Genomic DNA, 19,758 nt, shown 5'->3' with positions numbered 1-19,758 from the left:
ACGCTCGCAGACCCGAGGGCCACGGCCCGGGAGAGGACTGAGGCAGAGAAGGGAGCCGGGCCCATCTGCAGGGGCCGCCCTGCTGGCTGCCGGTCAGCTCACTCCTTCTAAGGGTGACACCCAGCTCGTTCACTCACGTCCTCTCAAGCCACTTGCAAGGCCCTGGGGCAGGGACGCGTGGACGGGCGCAACCCTGGCCCCTCAGGGGTCGGAGGTCTTAGAGGAGGGAGACCCACATACAAACCCACAGGCAATTTCCGGTGTCCTGGGATAATTCCCAGTTGCCCCTAACTGGCCCCTCGTGGGCAGCGCCCCCGCGCCCCCCAGAAGCGGGGACCCTAGCAGGTGCCCACGGCCAGACGCGCTGCCGGCTTCAGGGTGCCGCTTCTCAAACTGAGCCAGCGACGCCCCTCCCTGGGGCTTGAGGGTTGGGACCAAGAGGCGGAGGAGTTTCCAGGGGCTGACTCGGGGCCCTGAGGCTCGGAGCCGAACCCGCCCGGATTCCGGCAGGACTGAGGAGCGGACGAGCCACCGAGACGCCGCGCCGAGGCCGTCCGAGGCTGTTTTCGCGAGCGCTCCCGAGGCTCATTCCCACCCTGATTTCACGGGACACCCCGGTTTCCTTGTCACCACCCCGTGTTCACGCAGGTGTGGGCCGCGCTGCTGGCCCTCGCCCCCGGGGCGCTGGGACCAGGCCAGCGTGGCTCGGAAGCCCGTGGAGGGCAGCGAACCCACGGGCCGCTGGGGCGGGGACGGCGGGGGCGAGGGGCGCCAGGAACCCGCTGTGCGCCGGCCCCGCGTTAATCTCTCTCTCTCTCTCTCTCTCTCTCTCACACACACACACACACACACACACACACACACACACACACACGGAGAAAGAGAGAAATAAAGTCACGGCGTAAGAGGACCGAAGGCAAAGGAGCTCTCGGGCCCCGCCCGGTGTGAGGGTGGGCACCGCGCAGCGCACAGAGGGGAGCCAGGGGCTGGCTCCGGGTCGGCGGTGTAGACTCCAAAGCCTCGAGGCTTTCAGGAACCGGGTTTAGAGCTTGGCTCCGAAGAGGAGAGGCGGACGGGCTTCCGTGTCCCTGGGCCCCAGGGCCGCGCCCCCGAGCCTGGCGTTCGCCTGGTCCCCGCGGCCACACGCGAGCTGCTCAGGGCGAGGGCGGACACCGCGTCCTCGGGCCGCAGATGAGCCGAGGGAAGTGACGCAGGGTGGGCCGCACCGGGGACACGCGGCCTCGGGCTCCGGGCCCGACGCCCCCCCGGGCCCAACCCGGGTCCTCAGAGGCCGCCCGGTGCTGCCTCCCGGCGCCCGTGGCTCCGCATCCGCCTCTCGCAGGTGAAATGCCCTTTGTGGGTACCCGCTTCCGAGCTCGGGCAGGAGTCACGCAGGTGGGGACAGCTACAGTGGCTACCATGTGCTGGTCACGTCTCTAAGGGTCCCACGTACATGAGCTGATTTGTCTCGCCAACTCCAGGAGCCAATTACCCTGATTACACTCACATTCAGATGACGAAGCTGAGGCCCGAGGGGTGACACGGCGAGGTGACACGGTGCGGGGGGACTGGAGTCCTGGCGGCCTGCTCGGGAGCCCGAGCTGCCACGGCTCCCCGGCTGTTAGGAGCAGCGTCCCCTTTCGCCCTCGGACGCGCCGGCCTGGGCCACAAGTCACGCGCTCACCGGAGCCATCAAGAGCCTGATGCGAATCAGGAGCGGAAAAGGCCTCCATTCTGCGCCTTCAGAAATCTCTCCATGCTCGTCTTTCTGAATAATTACTTTGTCGCTTCCAAGACCCTCCAAGACCTCGGTGGCTCTTGAGTTGTTCTAGCCTTTTTGCGCCTCTTTTGCACACTCCTACCCCGCCGCCTGGACACAGCGAATAGCTCCGCGTGGCCTCTAGATGGGTAAGAGCGTGACTGTCACCGACTTAGACATCCAGGCGGGGCCTTGCTGCCGGTGTGGCGCCAGACTATCTGCTCACCCGAGGCTGCCCGGGGGCGGCAGGGGCGGGTGGAGGGGCTGCGGCCCGGGGCCTGTGCCACCGCGTGCAGCGAGTGTGCGGCCCACTCCGCCTCTGCCCTCCCCTTAGTTCAGGCTGCAGCAGTTAAAGACCCTTTCGTAAGCCCTGAGGCAAAATCCCGTTTCCAGGGATGCGGAAACAGGCCAGGTCTGCCCCGGGGTGGACCCAGCTTAGGCCTTCCTGCGGTGGACGGAGTTCCAGAGCCTCCTTCGTTGACTCCTGACTCCTCGGGCCAGCCTCCCGCACCATCACCGCAGATCACGCCACTGCGGCACTTCATCCCCCTCCTGCCAACTCCGACGCTGGCCCCGGCGCCCCGACTTTATTCTGTCCCCCGCGTTCCTTCCCGTTTCCTCGGGCGCCCTGGCTCGTCCTGTGCACCCTGCCTGGCAAGTCCGTGCGTGGGTTCATTCCTCACAGACCCTTCCAAGGCCGGTCGTCTCACCACCGCTAAACGAGCTCTGCGTCCAAATACACAGATGACGTCTGGTGTTGTCTGGTACATCTCAGCTAGTTTGTCCCCAGTCTCTGTGCAGGTGTCGCTGCTTCCTGGAGGAAAACATGCGGTCACCTGGTCCTGGGCAACTGATCCAGATCAATAGTAATGGTGTCCCTCAGGATGGGGGTCAATCTTCAGCACCAGGGAAGAAAAAACAACCGATTCCTTTTTTGTTTTTTTTTTGGGAGATCTGTATCAAGGGAATTCAGTGAATAGCCTGTAGCCTAGTTATGCCAAATTCATTTCCACATGGCTCATGAATCCTGAAAAGGGTAACAGGTTTGCTGCATTTGCGTATTTCAATTGTAAGTTGAGTTAAATGCACCAGCTGCAAGCATCATCTTTTTTTCCTTCTAAAATGATGAGTCAGAGTTAATCCACAGTTCTCTCTCCCCCAAGCACAGCAGAAAACAGTTATGTGCTATTGTCAGGAGACAAAAATAAACTGCCACCCCAACCCTCTGTCCCCGGGCCCCGCTCTAGGCCTCAGCAGTGCAGAGGGTGGCCGCCCGGAGAACGCAGGGATTCTTCTGCACTGCTGGGGGTTGCTGGCGGCTTTTTAAAACCTTTGAGGTTACAAAGGCCGCTTTTTTTCTGCCTTCCTGGCAAGTTCACCAGACATCTGCCATCTGGACCCAAGAAGAGGCCTGGGGAATCCACGCGGGCTGATTCCAGGCCTAAGAGACGAGCAGCGGGACGGGAAGCGTGTCTCCTCAGAGCATGGTCTCTGGAAGGTCCCTGCAGGGACTGCTGTGGCCGACGGGCCTCTGACAAAAGCCAAGCTGTCTGAGGCTCTGAGGTCACCAATGAGAAGCCCGGGAAATGGGGGCACGTGGCCGCTGTGGTCACAGGATGGAGGCTGCAGGGATGCCGGCCTGCCTGTGCCCCCGGGCCCACCCCCGTCGAGCTCACCAGTTCCCGTCGCTCCTAACCTTCAGATAAGACACGCGCACCCAACTGAGGCTGCCATACACACTCTACAGCTTTCCATCACATTCTCAGGCCACTATGCTCCTCTGGGCTGCTCCTTCTCAGACCGGTGTATTCAGCACACGGACGCACGGCCTCAGAATGCTTTGCTGGGGCGGGGAAGCCAGGGGCCACGCAAGCTGGGCAGTAGGGTCGCTCCCCTTGGCTGTAACCTGCCCAGAGCCGGGCAGTAGGGCCGCTCCGCTTGGCTGTTATCCAGGTGACATGCTCATTTTCCCAGGCACCAAAATGCCAAGGTCTTCTTGGCCTACATTCTACTTGGGCTTCTTCTCCCACCTGTGTCTGAGCTCTTCCTCTTCTTAATCTGGAGGAGATTTTCCCGACGCACTGCGTCTCCTGAGCCCTCAGGGAAGCCAGTCTCCTGCCCAAGGACAGCCTCCCCCGGGGCCTCCAATCCCCGCTAGTTTACTGTGGCTCCCAGGGGCCCCACACTCCGGCCCAGCAGACGTGGCCTGGCAGGCGGCAGAGGGGGCAGGGGCGTGGACAGAACAGCAGTCTGCAAACCTGCTTCTGGAAGAACAGAGAGCTCCGAGGGAGGAAATGGCTGCAGGGAAGTAGATGGATTTCACAAGAGATAAGGACTCCTCTGGTCCCTCTCCCTCTTAGAGATCCCACTGCTCCTTTAGGGAAGAGAATCTTTGCTGAAAATTTAAGATTCCAAAAGTTTCCCCAAAGTAGTTCATTTTTCAAACTGCTTACTGGGAGAGTTTCCTCATAAAGCTCCGAGAAGCTCCAGGGAAGGAGGAAGCATTGGTGAAGAGCACAGCACGGTGCACCTGCCGTGACCTCCCGACAGGAAACTTCCTAATCCCGCTTCGCGCGCTCTCCACACAGCGCTGCCCCACTTACGAGGACAAGCTGTCATCTCCACTGTTAATTTTCCCTTGCACCTTTTCATTTCAAAGTTTGGCATCTTTGGAGGACCTTCCTCTTACTTACTCCCAATTCTACTAGTCATTTTCAGAAATATTTGAGAAAGGGTGACTCTAAAAGAACATACTTCTCAAGGGCTTGTGAATCCTACTGGCACCGCTGGACAAAATGACTGAAAAACACAGGAACAGAGAGAAAGCAGCGCAAGGAAGTAGAAATCGTTCAGTTTCCAAGCATGCTCTGTGCTCACGAGGCCTTGTGGCTGATGACTCTCTTGTGCACATTTGTCAAATAACACCCAGGCCGGTAGGTTGCCTTTCACCCTCTCTGATCAGTGTACTGAAGATGTCAACCACTGGCCTAAGGTGTGAAAAGAAATGAAGGAACTCCTTTGTGTTGAAGCATGACTGAGACTAAAATATCAATGAAGGGCAATCAACTTTAAATCAGGAGCCTTATGGGGACGTAAATACCCACTGGGGTTCAGTGAAACTAAGCTCAGGCTAGAGGACAAAGTGGCAGATCCTGCGGTCAACACTGCCTGGACGTGGGCCTTCGCCTGGGTGGCAGGTGGAAGGAGTGAAAGGCATCGGACCCGCCCCCTGCAGCTCTGGAGGTGAGGTGCTTGGGGGTGCGTGAGAAGCACCAGAGAAGGGATGGAGGGCACGGATGACTAGGACAGATGCTCAGGCCCCTGGGGCTCCGGTCTGTGTAAGGAGACACTGCAGCAGAGGGTCCAGCTTCTCATCTGCGTGCACGACCTAACTTCTGTGACTCTGTTTCCTCATCTGTAAAATGGAGCAATTCAGAGCATTTAGCTCAGAGGGCTGCTGCAGCACTGAACCACTGCGTCTGCACAGGCCACAAGGACGCTACTGCTGTTCCCCCGGAGACGTATTTAAATGGACAAGAACAAGCAGAGCGTTTGCTGCTTTCAACCTTTCGTGGCCGCTGATTGCTAACATTTTAAACTCCAGAGCCAGCATCCCCCCGCCCCCCCACCCCGACATCATAGGCAGAACGGAAGCCGTTTGCCCGCCAGGTAGGAGAAGCCAACTGGGAATGTGGGAGGCTGAGGGGAGCTGGTCCCGGCTCCCCTTCCCAGGCTGACCATGTGGCGTGGCCGCCCTGCACACCGCAGAGGCCACCTGTCCCTGCTTTCTCGGCCTTTCCACAGCACTCTGCTGGTGTTCCACGGGGCAGTTGCGGTCCCAGGGAGGGCAGCACTGGAGCGGAGACAGCCAGCACCTCCTGGGTGACAGGGGGCTTTTGTCAAGGGCCTGCCAGAGGCGTCATTCCCCTCGGAGGGTGATGGCCAGCCCGTAGCTAGAGTCTCGGTCCTAGGCTCCGGAACCTCACCCTCCGTGGAAATGCTAGACCTTAACTGTGAAGGAAGGAACTTCCAGGGGAGCTCCCCCGGGTGATGGTGCGGTGCAGGACAGCTGGCTGACTCACGTCCCACCGGGAAGCCTGGAGGCCACCAGAAGTCCCCTGCCCTCTGCAGCAGGCGGCCTCTGATGCCACACTCGGACCCGCTGGGTCTCTCAGGCCCAGCCCCCCAGGCTCCAGGGTCCAATGACAGATAATTCTCCAGGGTTGGGGCAGATGATTCTAGAGGCTTTTTAAAAAAGTCCTTCTAAGACTGTTTCCCTCTAATGGGAAAAATGCTTCAGTATGAACCAAACCCCGACGCTTGCTTGCTCCGCCAAGCGCCACCTGCTCTTCACACTGGGCTGGGCAGGAGGCGAGGCGGCACGTCGGGGCCACGCGCTGGCCAACACACGAGCACAACGCTACCTGGTCTGTTCATGAAGTCGCAGTGGCCTAAGCCCGCGATGTCCACTCTCTTCATGAAGAGCACCATGCTGGTTAGGTTAGCTTCCTGCATTTCGGCTGGCTTTAGTGGCCGCATGTCTTTGGAGGCAAATTCCTCAGAGTACAGGCAGAAAAGTTTTCCTAGGAGAAACCAAGAAGAATGGTTTTAACGTCTCTAGGCTGCCTTCCCACAGGAATTGGCAGTGGTTTTCGTGACCGTGGTGCTACCTGAAGAAGATGAACCAAGAATCTGCTTGCGAATCTCTGCTTGGCTTTGGCTGATGGGCTGCGTGACAAGGGAGTTTGCTCTTATCCTAGGGTTGTACACCTTTAAATGGAAAGACAGGCTCTTTAGCATCAGATCACTCAAGATTTCACAGGCTCGATGGACCTGAGGGGACCGTGTGGGTCGGAGCACGTCACTTCTTGAAATGCTCTGCTATGGACTCATTCTCTCTGGACGACGCTTATTATTTCCCTTGCTGTGAGATAGAAACTGCTAGTGCCTTGATAAATGGATTTCAAGTTGTCTGCTTTCATTGGAGGTTCAATAAATATGGGACCTCTACACCTGTCCTGAAATGCTGGCAGTGTCATTTCTCAAAGCATGACACTGTGATGACGACAGATGGGCATACGCCACATATGCACCAGCATCATCATCTGCTGATGGGACTGTTCAAGGTTTTATTCAAATTGTGACCTCAGCGGTCTGACCTTGATAAGCTGAGCTTCTCCAGATATAATGGCTCAGACAAAGGCTGCATGTGGCACCAACAGTGATTTTTTTTTCTATTGAAAAAAAAAATTTCCTGTTGGTGGGGGAGAGGGGGTCGGGGGGAGTGCAAATAATATCCCTGGGTTTTCTGAATGGTAAGAATCCAAAGTGGCTCCAAGGGAACCTGCGGAATGGTTGGAATCACTCTGTAGCACTAAGACAGTAAGATACTAGGAGAGCCAGTTTCCTAAAGGAGAAAAGCTACGTGATCTCTAATAATGCGCGACGGGATCAATACTTGGGTAGGCTCTTTCAGTTCTTAAATGCTATGATTTCTTATGTTCCAGTGTCTTTGAGAGTTTGAGATATCCTACTTGCACTTTTCCTAATTTTATTTAAAGGCAGTTATAAAAAAATATTTTTAAAAGCTTAGGATAGAATTTTATCAGGTCAACATTAAAGCAGAAACTTGGTAAATTAAAGGCTGTGTACTGGAAACTAATTTCTGGCAAATCACCTCGGGGAAGATGCTAATGATGTTGATAAAGGGGCTACCAAAAATACTCAGTAGATGTACACAGGGAAAGACTGGTTCAGGAGTCAAATAACTTGCCTTGCTATTATTTAATAATTATTTATTTAATTATTATTTAATTGCTTATTATTTAGCTTACGAAAAACCACTGACAAGGAGAACCACCACCTTTATGCTTTAGCAGTTGTGTCTTTTCTCAAAAGGTTTTCCTGTGGCATCGCAATCAACTTAGTTTGGGGATTACCTGTGTGCTAATGAAAGGCAGGAATGGGTAAACAAGACTGGCAATACTTTCCCTTTGCACACATGAGCATATCAGAGACTCCCCAGACCACATGCGTCACCCTCACTTCCCAGTGGATACAACTGCAGGAACCCAAGGACAATTATCAGCAGATGGTTTACCTGCTTGATAATAATTACCTTTCTCCTCTCCACACCCACATCGATAACAAATCTGACCGTATTGCTCCAGATCAAAGACTCTCCAGAGCTAGCAGTTAACACCACTCTTCTCTGATAAACTTGGCATCTTTTTTCTGTTTCATCATTTGGCTTGAACAATGCACATTTCTCTTTTGGATACAAAGGAACCACCACCAGCTCTCCAAGATCTGGGTTTAAGTTCGATCCTTCCTGGCAGACGATTTCATAGGCTTTCTCAATATCCTAAAGTAAAAAATAACGTCATTCATGAGAATAAACATGTCACAAACAACTCTGCTACTTAAAAAAAAAAAAAAAAAAGTCTAATTAAATAAAACTGTCGGCAAAAGCTGCAGAATGTATACATGGAAAAAAATACCTGTGTTGTTGTCTATGTGAATCATTATGTGAAAAGAAGATGTAACTGGATGAGAACATTTCTCTGGGGAAGTTAAATATAATTTATAAACAATTTCATTGATTTCAGTCCAAAATGGCTTTCCTCTTGTGAAATGTACTACCTGAAATGCCTTTATGCGTTTATCCTATTTTTCTAGCTTGATTCAATTTCTCATATCCATTAACAATGATGGGTAAACAATTATTTTCACATCAGTGATAATGCATCACTATGCTTTAATGGTGGCAGAGCTAAGAATTATTACGCAATCTCTGGATTTCCAATAAAAGCACACAGACACACACATTCTATAACCAGGGTCTCTGGGTCACCCTCAAAGTTGTTTTGATCCATTTTCACTTTAAGACAGCATAAATGCAATGCAGGCAGGAAATATTCACTGCTAAATTACACCTTTTGGTGTGATTCAGGCATTTAGAAATATCCTTTTAAACTGTTTCCCTGCCAAATGTATTGGAAAAAAAAAAGGAAGTTATTTCTCCTAAAACTACATATAAGTAGTATGCCTCAGAAGGCAAAGCATTTTAGATAGTATTTTTCTATTTTTCAAATGCAACCATTTTTTTTAGGACCTCATATAAAAAAAGACGTCATTTAATTCTTAAACGTTTTTGGGGGATCCCTGGGTGGCTCAGCGGTTTCGCGCCTGCCTTTGGCCCCGGGGCGCGATCCTGGAGTCCCGGGATCGGGTCCCGCGTCGGGCTCCCTGCATGGAGCCTGCTTCTCCCTCTGCCTGTGTCTCTGCCTCTCTCTCTCTCTCTCTATCATCAATAAATAAAAATAAATCTTTAAAAAAAAATTCTTAAACGTTTTTGTTTCTAAAATTTTCTACTTTCTTAAGGGCCCAACTACCAAATGGAAGAAGCTACATTTCATTCATTAGATTTCACTAAAAATCTAGAAAAAGAGATGACTTTCCTTGACCGTTTGAGTTTTTAGCTCATTTTCCAGTGCCCTCGCTCTCTCTCTTTTCTTCTTTTGCAGAAGAGGCTTAACACAAGGGTTTTGTAGGACAGATCTGCCTGGAAAGATGGCATCACGGGTCTCGAAGACCTGGGGTGAGCTGTTTGAAAATTATTCCTGAGCTGCTGGGAGGCACAGAAAGCAGGGCAGAGGCTTCCATGTGAGCAGGTGTCCAGTTACCTTCTCCCATGTACACGTCCCCCTCCTGCACAGTGGTGGCTTCCTAGGGGCAGATGTCCACCAAGCAAAGAGTCTGTTGATCATAATGAATGAAAACTTGCCAATGGGGATAATCAGAACAAACTTAGAATTCTGATCATGCCATCATTCTGTGTAAGGAGAGCCTGTTAGAAATTACAGGGAGGGGGGCAGGACTGTGGGTTGGGTGTCCCTGCAGTGGGCCCCACTTGGCCCACCAGGATCTCCCCCGATCCTCCCGGACAGATGACCCCTTTGAGCAGGTTGCCACAGGTGCTGCTGGAGTTGGAAACGGAAACTGATTCCAGCAGCCTGCTTGTGAGCAATTAGTTTTCAAAATAAGCCTTCAAACTGCAGTGAAACATGTCTCTTATTCTCCTAGAATACAGTTTAAAAGGTAATTTGGGACACTTATTTTTTATTTGCTCCTGGTTGCTAAAACTTCTTGGTTGTCGATGGGTTCCAAGGTTGATTTTGTCCCTAATGGACAAAGAAAAAGGCATCAAAGAAATCTCCAAAAGGAAAAAAGCAGAGCAAAATATAAACTGATGCCGTATGTAGTTTAGAGGCCTCAGGCTCAGCTGACACAGGGCTTTGTGGCCATAACCGTCAGAATGTGAGAGAAAACTGCTTGGCACACCCATCCAATGCTTCAAACTGTTGGTTCATTTCCTCTTTAGTGTGTACAGTGCATTTACCTCCACGGGGCTTTCCTACAATCCCTGGAAAGCCAAGGAAGGCAGACACACACTGGAGGGCGACCCCAGCCCCCGCAAGCCCCAACACAAGAGCATTCCCCTTCAACCTGACAGTGGCTTTGGTGGACAGTTTGGAGGAAGCACAATAATTGGGCTGATGGGACCGTAAATCTCAAATTCATCCTCTACTTAACATATTTGACTTTTCCAGGCTAAGAGACAGTTGCTATAAACCCTGAGGGCTCAAAGTCTCGGCTGAGTGTCAAGACGCAGGGCAGCATGTGGCCATGGGGATGAATTCACAGCAGGTGAGGCACTAGGCCAGCGGTCACAGCAAATGTGAGGCACCCAATGCTCACCAACCCTAAAGGTTTGAGAGTATCTCTATATTTATATTTCTACAATAATAAATGTAGCCCTTAAAATACAAAGTGACAATTAGTACGTTCCTGCTAATGTACGTAACTCCTTGTGTTATCATAACACATTTCACAGCTATGGCAGATTTTTAATTTTTACATAAGAATCAAGAAAGCTTCTAATTGTATGGGAGGAATGATCAATAGCTATTAATACGGATTTCAGAGGAAGGCAAATTTTTCAAAGAGACAAACTGTAAGACCACAGGAAAGAAGTTATCTTTTTTTTTTTTTCTGAGAGAGAACGTGCGCACGAGTTGGGGTGGGAGGTGGTGGGGAGAGGGAGGATGTTAAGCAGACTCCAAACTCAGCCTGGGGGCTGACATCCCGAGCCTGAGATCAAGACCTGAGCGGAAATCAAGAGTCAGACACTAAACAGACCGAGCCATCCAGGCGCCCCAGGAGAGGAATATCTTAATGGTAATGCTGATGTAAGTGGTAAAGGAAAGAGGAAAAGTCCGTCGGGAGATGAAGTGTGTGCAGCTTGTTAGGGGGACAGTGGGGAGAAGCAGACTCCAGCTGTGGAGTTCAGAGCCCAACTGGGAGGGGAAAGCTGGTCCGGCAAAGGTCTGCTGAAGCCAGCAGGCTGCTGCTGACCCAGGCCTCTGCCCTGAGCCTGTGGACACGGGGAGCCTCCCTCGGGATCCCAGGCCCAACTCAGACGGGCTGCACCTGCCCGACATAGTGGCTTCTCTCTCAGGGCTAGGAATTGCAAATCTGGCTGGCAGCCTTCATCATACTATCATGGGCTAGATCTTCAGACGCTACCAGACTATGGTTTCTTAACAGGAAATGTCCTTCTGGTCTCACTTCATGGAAGAGCATATGCCTTCCTAAGCCCTGGGGTCTTACGGTTTGACTACCAGCCTGGGTGAGAATGCATCTCCTAGAGTCTGACATTCAAAAGTCACCGTGTCATTAATTATAGCTTATATTAAACTTATAAGAATCAAATGCCTTTTTTAGGACCATCCACTATCCCTAATTCTGTCAAGAACTTTATTTTTTAAAGTCTATTGGGGGGGGGGGTCTGGGGGCTCAGTTGGTTAAGTCTGACTCTTGGTTTCTATTTTTTTTTTTTTTAAGATTTATTTATTTATTCAGAGGGAGAGAGAGAGAAAGGGGCAGAGATACAGGCAGAGGGAGAAGCAGGCTCCATGCAGGAAGCCCGATGCGGGACACGATCCCAGGTCTCCATGATCAGGCCCTAGGCTGCAGGTGGTGCTAAACCGCTGAGCCACCCAGGCTGCCCATGACTCTTGGTTTCAGCTCAGGTCATGATCCTGGGGTCCTGGGACTGAGCCCCATGTCGGGCTCCACGCTCAGGGAGGAGCCTGCTTCTCTCTCTCCCTCTGCTCCACTGCCCTCCACTACCTCCCGCAGCTGGTGCTTTCTCTCTCTCAAACAAATAATAAATATTTTCAAAAAAGCGGGGGGAGTCAGATACTTAACCAGTTGAGCCACCTGAGCGCCCCTGAAGTAAATAAAATCTTTAAAAAAAAATTCCACTTTAGGGCAGCCCGGGTGACCCAGCGGTTTAGCAACTGCCTTTGGACTCAGGACTTTCTTGAATATTCATCTTGAATCATGCAGGATTAGGAAATGATAATAGAATAAATCACTGAAATAGGCAGAAGATCTATTGAAGAGCCTGTATCATCTATACATGAAAAATTGATAAATACGCCATGGTTATTATACATTTGAGATTCTAAATCACTTTCTTTGTGGAAGCAGGTAAAATCTGTCTGAAGTTCCTGACAGATGGGAGGGTCAGCCATCCTTTATGCTTTGAATGTAAAACAGAATAAATACTTCTGTAAGTATTTCTGAAAGCATGTGAATCCTTAAGACAAGCATCTGATGGAGAGCTGAGAGCTGCTGGCTCAGCCAGTATCAAATAATTTCCTTTTTGCTTTCTGCTTAATCACTGGAATCACCACATATTTGGGTCATGGTCTACTAAAAAGTAGTACTTTCATTGAATAAAATGATGGGTAGGGAGAAAAAGACCAGGAAATCAGTCTCTAAGAAGAAAGGTGTAATTCTTGAGATTCTGGAGGCTTCTAGATTCAGCCAACAGAGTATGGAGAGGAAGTAGGGCTGGTGTACAGCTGCAATTAAAAATAAAAACAAAATCCAATGCAATCCAAAAGGCATTTTGACCACGGAGAAGCAGTAACAGACGCTCAGTTATACATTTTGAATTGTTCTTTTGAAAACACATTTTCTAGAATCCAAGTCAGAGTTTTCTCTTTCATCTTTTTAGAAAAGAAGCCCCAGGGCTGGAAGGTAGCCTTCTGGGTATTCTATTTTTTTTTCTGCCTCAAAACCCACTGCCTATTGCAGGAACATCCGTGGGAATCCTTTTTGTTCCTAAGTGCTCAGGGCACAGTCCTCATCTGCAAGCAGACGCTCCTGGTCAGACGGGAGTCAGTGTGCATCTTCTCTCCAAGACAACATAAGCACGCAGGAGCAGCACCGGCTCTGGATCTGGGGCAGCCCGAGACTCGGCCTGAGAGCTCTGGAGACCACCGTTGGCGGAGTCCCGAGGCCTTCCCCGTCCTCTGCTCTCACAGTTTGTGATTTCAGAAGCCCTCCTGTGTCCTTGCTCAGAACACGTTTTATTTACCCTCCTGCACGTCTTCTCGAGTATTTAAAAAAGAGGGTGTGTTGGAACCAAATATTTAAACAGCAAGTCAGCAATCTGAAACCTGGATGTTAATGATTAAAAGCTTCCCAACAAGGTTAAAAGGTTCCCCCTGAAGAACTCTATTACTCTGTTAGGTCAGAATATTACTTACTTACTTGTTCACAGGCCAGAAAGACAACAATGTCACCCTTCTCACCAGACTGGTGAATTTCAAAGATAAGGCGTAAAATAGACTCAAGGGACTCCTTCTGAGCCCCACTCAGGTACACAACCTCCACAGGGTGCTGCTTTTTCACTTCTATGAGAGGCACATTTCCATAATAAGAACTAAGTTTGCTGATCAAGTGAGGTGAGGAGTTAATTATGAGCTTCAGTTCTGGTCTTGCCAGTAAAACATCCTTAAGAAGTCCAAGTAACACATCGGTGGCAATGCTTCTTTCATGTATGTCATCTAAGATGATGACCCCATAGTTGCCCAAAAAAGGACTGGACATCATCTCTCTCTGCAGCATGTCATCAGTACAATACCTACAAAGAAGCAGTAGTAAAGTTAGAGGCGCTCAGGAGAAACCAGAGGCTTCAAACACCACCACAAATGCCCTGGCTACACCCTCTCTCTAACCGAGGAGTTAGTTTGACATCGTCATCGTCACACGTTACTATTGATTCTGGTCTAAAAACAAATTATTTATATCTATGCTACTTCCTTCACATTAGAAATTAAATCTATTCCCTTCTCAGCAAGACTCATCTAAGCACTGATCTTATAGGGAGAAATGTTCTCCTACAAGGAGGGAGTGTGTTATGTAAATATATCAGGGCTTAATTAAAAAGAGGAAGATGTGACTTATTTAAAACTCTGCTAGACTCAGCAAGGCCTGGGCCTTCCAGATGATTATGTCACGCTAAGGGAATACTAAAGCTCAATCCTAAAACTATACAAACCTTCAGTTTTCTCCATAACACAGAGATCTACTTCCTACCTTTGTGTTAATAAGATCATGTGTACAGTGCTTTTAAAAGTGCTGCTCCTGATAACTATAAAAAAAAATAGACATATTGTTAAGGTTTCAGGAAATGTAGTTTATATTTCAAATTCCTAAAACAGAATTTTTGAAAGCTAAAAATAAAATATAGGATAGCTTTAATAATATTTTCTGAAATTAAATATATTGAATTTGACCTGGAATGAAAATTTGAGTAATTCTTTTAAGAGAGTCCATATTTGAAATTTATGTGTCACTTCTCCAAGTATGGATATCTGGTTCAGAAAGACTATTTTAGGTATAAATTTAGGTATCCACGGTTTCAAAAAAGGCCACAAAACAGCTTACAGAAGAACTACGTTATTACATATAACATCCCCCCAAAATGGTAGCAGGCATAAAGATTATATTTACTAAGTGTCTATTATGTGCCTAACAGATTAGATACTAAGGGGTTACAAAAGAAAATGAAAAAGACAATACCAAGTATAGAACCTTCCATAGTCAATAGGTAACTTTTAATCCTCTCATTTAAATAGCTAGTCAATCTGAGCTTTTTAAAAAAATCATGGTTAGCACAGATCTCTAAGAAAATGAAATCTGGTTCCGATTTACCTTAATAATGAAAGTTTCATTAACACGTACAGGGTGCTCACGCATCAGACCCACGGATTAGCTTATTTTGCCCAAACAACCACCCTGTGAGCAGAGTAAGCACCCCGTCTTCTGGATGGGGAAGCCTGAGCATGGGGAGATCAGATGGCTTGTGCAGGGCTCAGGGGAGCAAATGGCGGGGACACTCCTTTTCTAGCCACATTGCCACATTTTCTAGCCTCCTTTTCTAGCAACGTTTCTAGGTAACGTTGCCACATTACCTCCTCTTCAGGGCACAGGAAACCAGGAGAGAGATGGGGAACTGCTTTCTTTGATCTTAGGGGGCTTTTCACTAGTTTGGATCTCTTTGCTGTGACTCAAACTCTGTTAGCAACAGGTCAGAGTATCTGCTGACTCTCCACTGGCTGGGGGGATGGGACAGTGGAGAAGAGAGAACAGTATCCCAGCAACGAGATTAATGGCAAAGTGCAGATAAAAAAGGCCATGTGAGGGCCAGGCCCCTGAGCAAAGGCAGCAGGAAGTAGGACCTGCAGGGGCCAGGGCAGGCCACTACATCCCACCACCTCCAGGGAGTACCTGCACTTCAGCAGCCCCCACAGCTGAAAGCTACTGGCCATATTGAGAGAATCCTACATGCAGATAAGAACTAAAAAGGAATGTCAACATAAATTGTAGTCCTTCCTTTGACTGTCACAAGTGAATGCTTGGTGGGGAGGGGTTGCCATAAGATAATCACATGGAAGCCAACTCCCAACAGGAGATATGTCTTCGACCTATTCTGACATTATTAGACTTCTCCACAATTATTTATCTCTGTGGATTTCTAAAAAGAAATTAAACATGCACTTGATCTATATTAACAATACTGTAATATTTCATTTTAAAAGTGACTACATCCAAGAATTCCTGCCAAAAGTTTTCCAAAGTCCAGATGGCATTAAAGATGTAAAAATATAAAAAAAAAAAAGATGTAAAAATATCTATATTAACTTTAGAATATAGTCAGAGCTGTCCTTTAATTAATATCATGGCCACTTGAAAGGCCACTTCAAAATCTAAGGGATAAAGAATGAATCTGTCAAGCTTAAAGATCCTTCTTCACTCCTTCCGGGTCATATGTCCTGCTTTCTCCAACTCAGGGAGGTTTTTACCTATTTCATCTGTATCATCCATAGATTATTTGATTATACATACATACTAATTTGATGATGTGGGGACACCGTGGCTATAAGAGCAGAAGGTTCTATCTTCAAGAAGTTGATGTCATATCACTGTTGATGGAAAGATTCCCTAGGGTTTAACATTAGCCTGAAGACCTGTGTCTTCTATTTTTGAAGATAAACATTTGAGGGAAAGCAGCTTAGTACAAACCAAATGAGTCTCATGGCCTTTCTGAATCAGAGAAGTCTCCAGACTTTTCCACTAGAGGCTCCAGTCTCTCTACCTAGCTAGGAGAGGGTACTATTCCTTCCTTCCGCTAGCAAATTTACTGCATGTTCCCTATGAAACAAGCAGGTCAGACACTGGGGATATAAGGATGTAAGAACCAGCACCGCTGTACCACTATACCATACCATACCATACCACACTGCACTACACCATATATACCACCCCTAGACTAGAGCAGAGCTTCCCCAGTGGTGTGCCACACAAAGGAGTTATAGATGCGATATACTGTTCCCAAGAAACTTGTCTCCTCAGCCCCTGGGAGTGGTTAGGTAGTGCCTGGGGCAGATGAAGCCCTTGGGATGGCCAAGCAGCTTTGACCATTTCCTTGAGGTGCTGCTGGATATTCCTACTTTCTGTGTGGCCCATGATATAAAACTTCTTGAGAAACGCTGCCCCAGAGCATAGCTTTTTTCCAATTATCTTTTTTCTTTTCTCTTTTCCTCTGTGTGTGAAGCTCTTAGAACCCTCTGCGCAATGGAAATCTCACAGTGAAGCTAAAAACAGAGATTAAAAGTTGCCCTGCTCCCTCTACTTGTGGTAGCTAGTGAGAAGGATCCTTGGAACCCGTAAGGCTCTGAAAAGTACTGTTAGAAAAACACTGATCTAACCTGCTATGATGAAGACTGGTATCAAGTTTTATAGAGGTCCAGCAGAGTATTTTGTAACTCGCAGTACAGGAGGGTGAGGGAAGCCTTCCTGGAGTAAGTGGCCTTGCATGGGGTCTTGCAGGCCTAGGAGGCATTAGTTATGCCCAGAAGAGGCATGGTCATTCCACACAGAGGGCACGTGGGCACAAACAGAACCACAGGTATGGGTTGACATGGCTGCCACACAGATAACCTATATGGACCCATCATGAGGAGGAGTTTGAGAAGCACAAGCTTGATGGTCTTTGGGTCCAACCCAACAAGTCATGACTTTTCCCTGAGGATTATGGGGAGTTATGGAAGAAGTTTAGACACGAAGTCCCTGATGATGCCAGAGCAGGAAAACAACCAGTGCATGGCTGGCTGGTGACAGACTGACCAGTTACTATGACACATGACAGACGTTTATAATGTAGAACATAAGAATACGCTCTCCAAGGGTTGCAGAGTGTCATCAGACCCAGTAGACCCAGCCCCCCCACACCCACCTCAGGATGGTTTCGCTGCTGCAGCAGTTTTCAAAGGGGATCATGTAGCCAACTTCATGCCCAATGTTCACATCCATCTCATCTGCCACCCGGAGGGCGAGCTGCACGGCGGTGGGCTTGTGGACCTGTGTGCATACCACACCCCCATGCTGGTAGTGGATGGAGAGGCAATACTCGGCACACCATTGAGGAACCTGTCACAGGGAAAAATGAGATAGGATCAGCTTCCTCTGGGAGAACTACCAAACAACAAGGGTTCGTCTTGTAAATAATTCCTTCTTTCACGAATGAGTCACCAGTGGGCTGCATGCACTACATCTTACTCAGTGAAAGTCTGAACAATGTGCATTTTTGCATAGGGTCATTCCTATTAAAAAGTTTGGAACAAATTGGGGTTAGCGAGGATTGTGAAAGTTTGACTTCTTCCAGACTGAAAAAAAAAAAAAGTAGATAAAAATAAGCAAAATTAAAAAAAAAATTCTTAACCTCAGCTGTGTTTCTGAAAAGACTAATGCATTTACAGACTGTTAGCTTCTTCCTGGTTACAAGAAAGCTCCATCAAAAATATGGTTTTTGGTTACACTATATGTTAAGTAAGTTGAATTTAAATAAAATCTAAAAAAAATGGATTCTCGTATCTACTACTGTGTTTTAAGCAATATAAATATGAAATGACATTTCAATGAAAAATAGTGACTCCAAATTAAAGCATGCACAGTTAAACCTAAATGATCATAACAAAATAACCAGACAGGCGGACTCAACATTTCCCTGGTAATAGAAGATAAAATACACAGGCATTTATTATCTAAATGCAATGTAAAATAAATCCACTGAGCTCGTCAATCAATCCATCCAGATTTGGAAAGAGTCAATTGTAAGTCTGCTGTTAAGTCATTTATATTAAAGATCCTTTTACTGAATATGTATTATAGAGCAATTTATCAGGTTCGTTTGTGCTAGAATGAGTACACTGGAAAGTACATGTTTCATCTGCATGCTATAACCTCAGGTACTGTCAGTAAGCCATGCTTTGTTACCTGGGTCTTTAAAATAAATCATTCCAAAGTGTTTTTAAATAGATCTAAGGTACTTAAAGGTTTTAACATGTTTAATTACTTTGAGATTTGCTATTTAGTAGACCCAGCAAAGAATTCTTAGATTTTAATCCTCACTATAATTTGAAAAATAAACACAACCAAAAATCCTAAGTAACTTCAAAATGAAAAACTGCTGTAGAACACTAATCCCTAATAATAAATAGCATAAATGTAGTTCCTCCATTTTAAGACAGGTGTCAGCCTTGTCAACAGGTTGGAAACTAATCAACAATTTATTCAGCACCCACTGTGTTCTGTGAAAGATGAAGGTTTGAGGTACGGTACCCAGGAAATGTGGAATCAGGGCATACTAGGTAACTACAAAGCATTCCAGGGACCAAAGTCCAGACTTCCAAGCCTGGTTTGCTACTAGCTTGTTATTTGGTTGGTTTGTTTAGTAATATCTATACCTAGTGTGGGGCTCGAACTCAAGACTCCGAGATCAAGAGTCACATGTCCTTATTTTTTTTTTTTTTAAGATTTTATCTATTCTTGAGAGACAGAGAGAGAGACAGAGAGACAGAGAGGCAGAGACACTGGCAGAGGGAGAAGCAGGCTCCATACAGGGAGCCCGACGTGGGACTTGATCCTGGGACTCCAGGATCATGCCCTGGGCCGAATGCAGGTGCTAAACCACTGAGCCACCCAGGCTGCCTGAGAGTCACATGTTCTGATTGAGCCAGCCAAGTGTCCCAACTAGTTTGTTATTTGTAAATCACAATTTCTCTAAGCTTCAGTTTCTTCTCCGTAAAATGGGTTGAATGAATGAGTTACCCTTCAGTTTTAAGCTCCTGGAACACCTGTTCCACATGGTTTAGTGTGACTCCCTAGGCACGAGATCCCATAGGGCACTCCCAGCGACCACACATGGATCACCCTTCCTGCAGCTGCTGATCTGTTCCCAGTGTCCACCTGCCCTGCTAGACTATAAGCTCTGGGAGACCAGGGATCTGTCTATCTTGGTCACCAAATAGTCTCAAGTAATTTTTAAAAAACATTTTATTTATTTATGCATGAGACACCCACACACAGAGAGACAGAGAGAGAGAGAGAGAGAGAGAGAGAGAGGCAGAGATACAGGCAGAGGGAGAAGCAGGCTTCATGTGAGGAGCCCGATGCAGGACTCAGTCCTAGGACTTCAGGATCACACCCTGTGCCGAAGGTAGATGCTCAACCACTGAGCCACCCAGGCATCCCTCAAGTAATTTTATTCAATAAACAGTTGATGAACACATTCCTTA

The 19,758-nt window shown here is 48.0% G+C and overlaps 1 protein-coding gene across 1 annotated transcript in view; it reads right to left on the bottom strand.

The window, feature by feature from the left end:
* The window catches only part of DHX32 (DEAH-box helicase 32 (putative)), a 50,894-nt gene that overhangs the window by 8,027 nt on the left and 23,109 nt on the right, over positions 1-19,758 (bottom strand). The window contains exons 3-7 of the mRNA XM_072804907.1: positions 17,418-17,611; positions 13,388-13,760; positions 7,878-8,123; positions 6,430-6,529; positions 6,184-6,342 (exon numbers count right to left, since the gene is read on the bottom strand). Of these exons, the coding sequence (XP_072661008.1) occupies positions 6,184-6,342; positions 6,430-6,529; positions 7,878-8,123; positions 13,388-13,760; positions 17,418-17,611 (1,072 nt within the window). The remainder of the gene's footprint in view (positions 1-6,183; positions 6,343-6,429; positions 6,530-7,877; positions 8,124-13,387; positions 13,761-17,417; positions 17,612-19,758) is intronic.

This window comes from Canis lupus, chromosome 29 (assembly GCF_048164855.1).
Source record: "Canis lupus baileyi chromosome 29, mCanLup2.hap1, whole genome shotgun sequence".
Lineage (NCBI taxonomy): Eukaryota > Metazoa > Chordata > Mammalia > Carnivora > Canidae > Canis > Canis lupus.
Note: the sequence above shows the minus strand (reverse complement) of the source record. Positions and strands in the feature narration are given on the sequence as shown.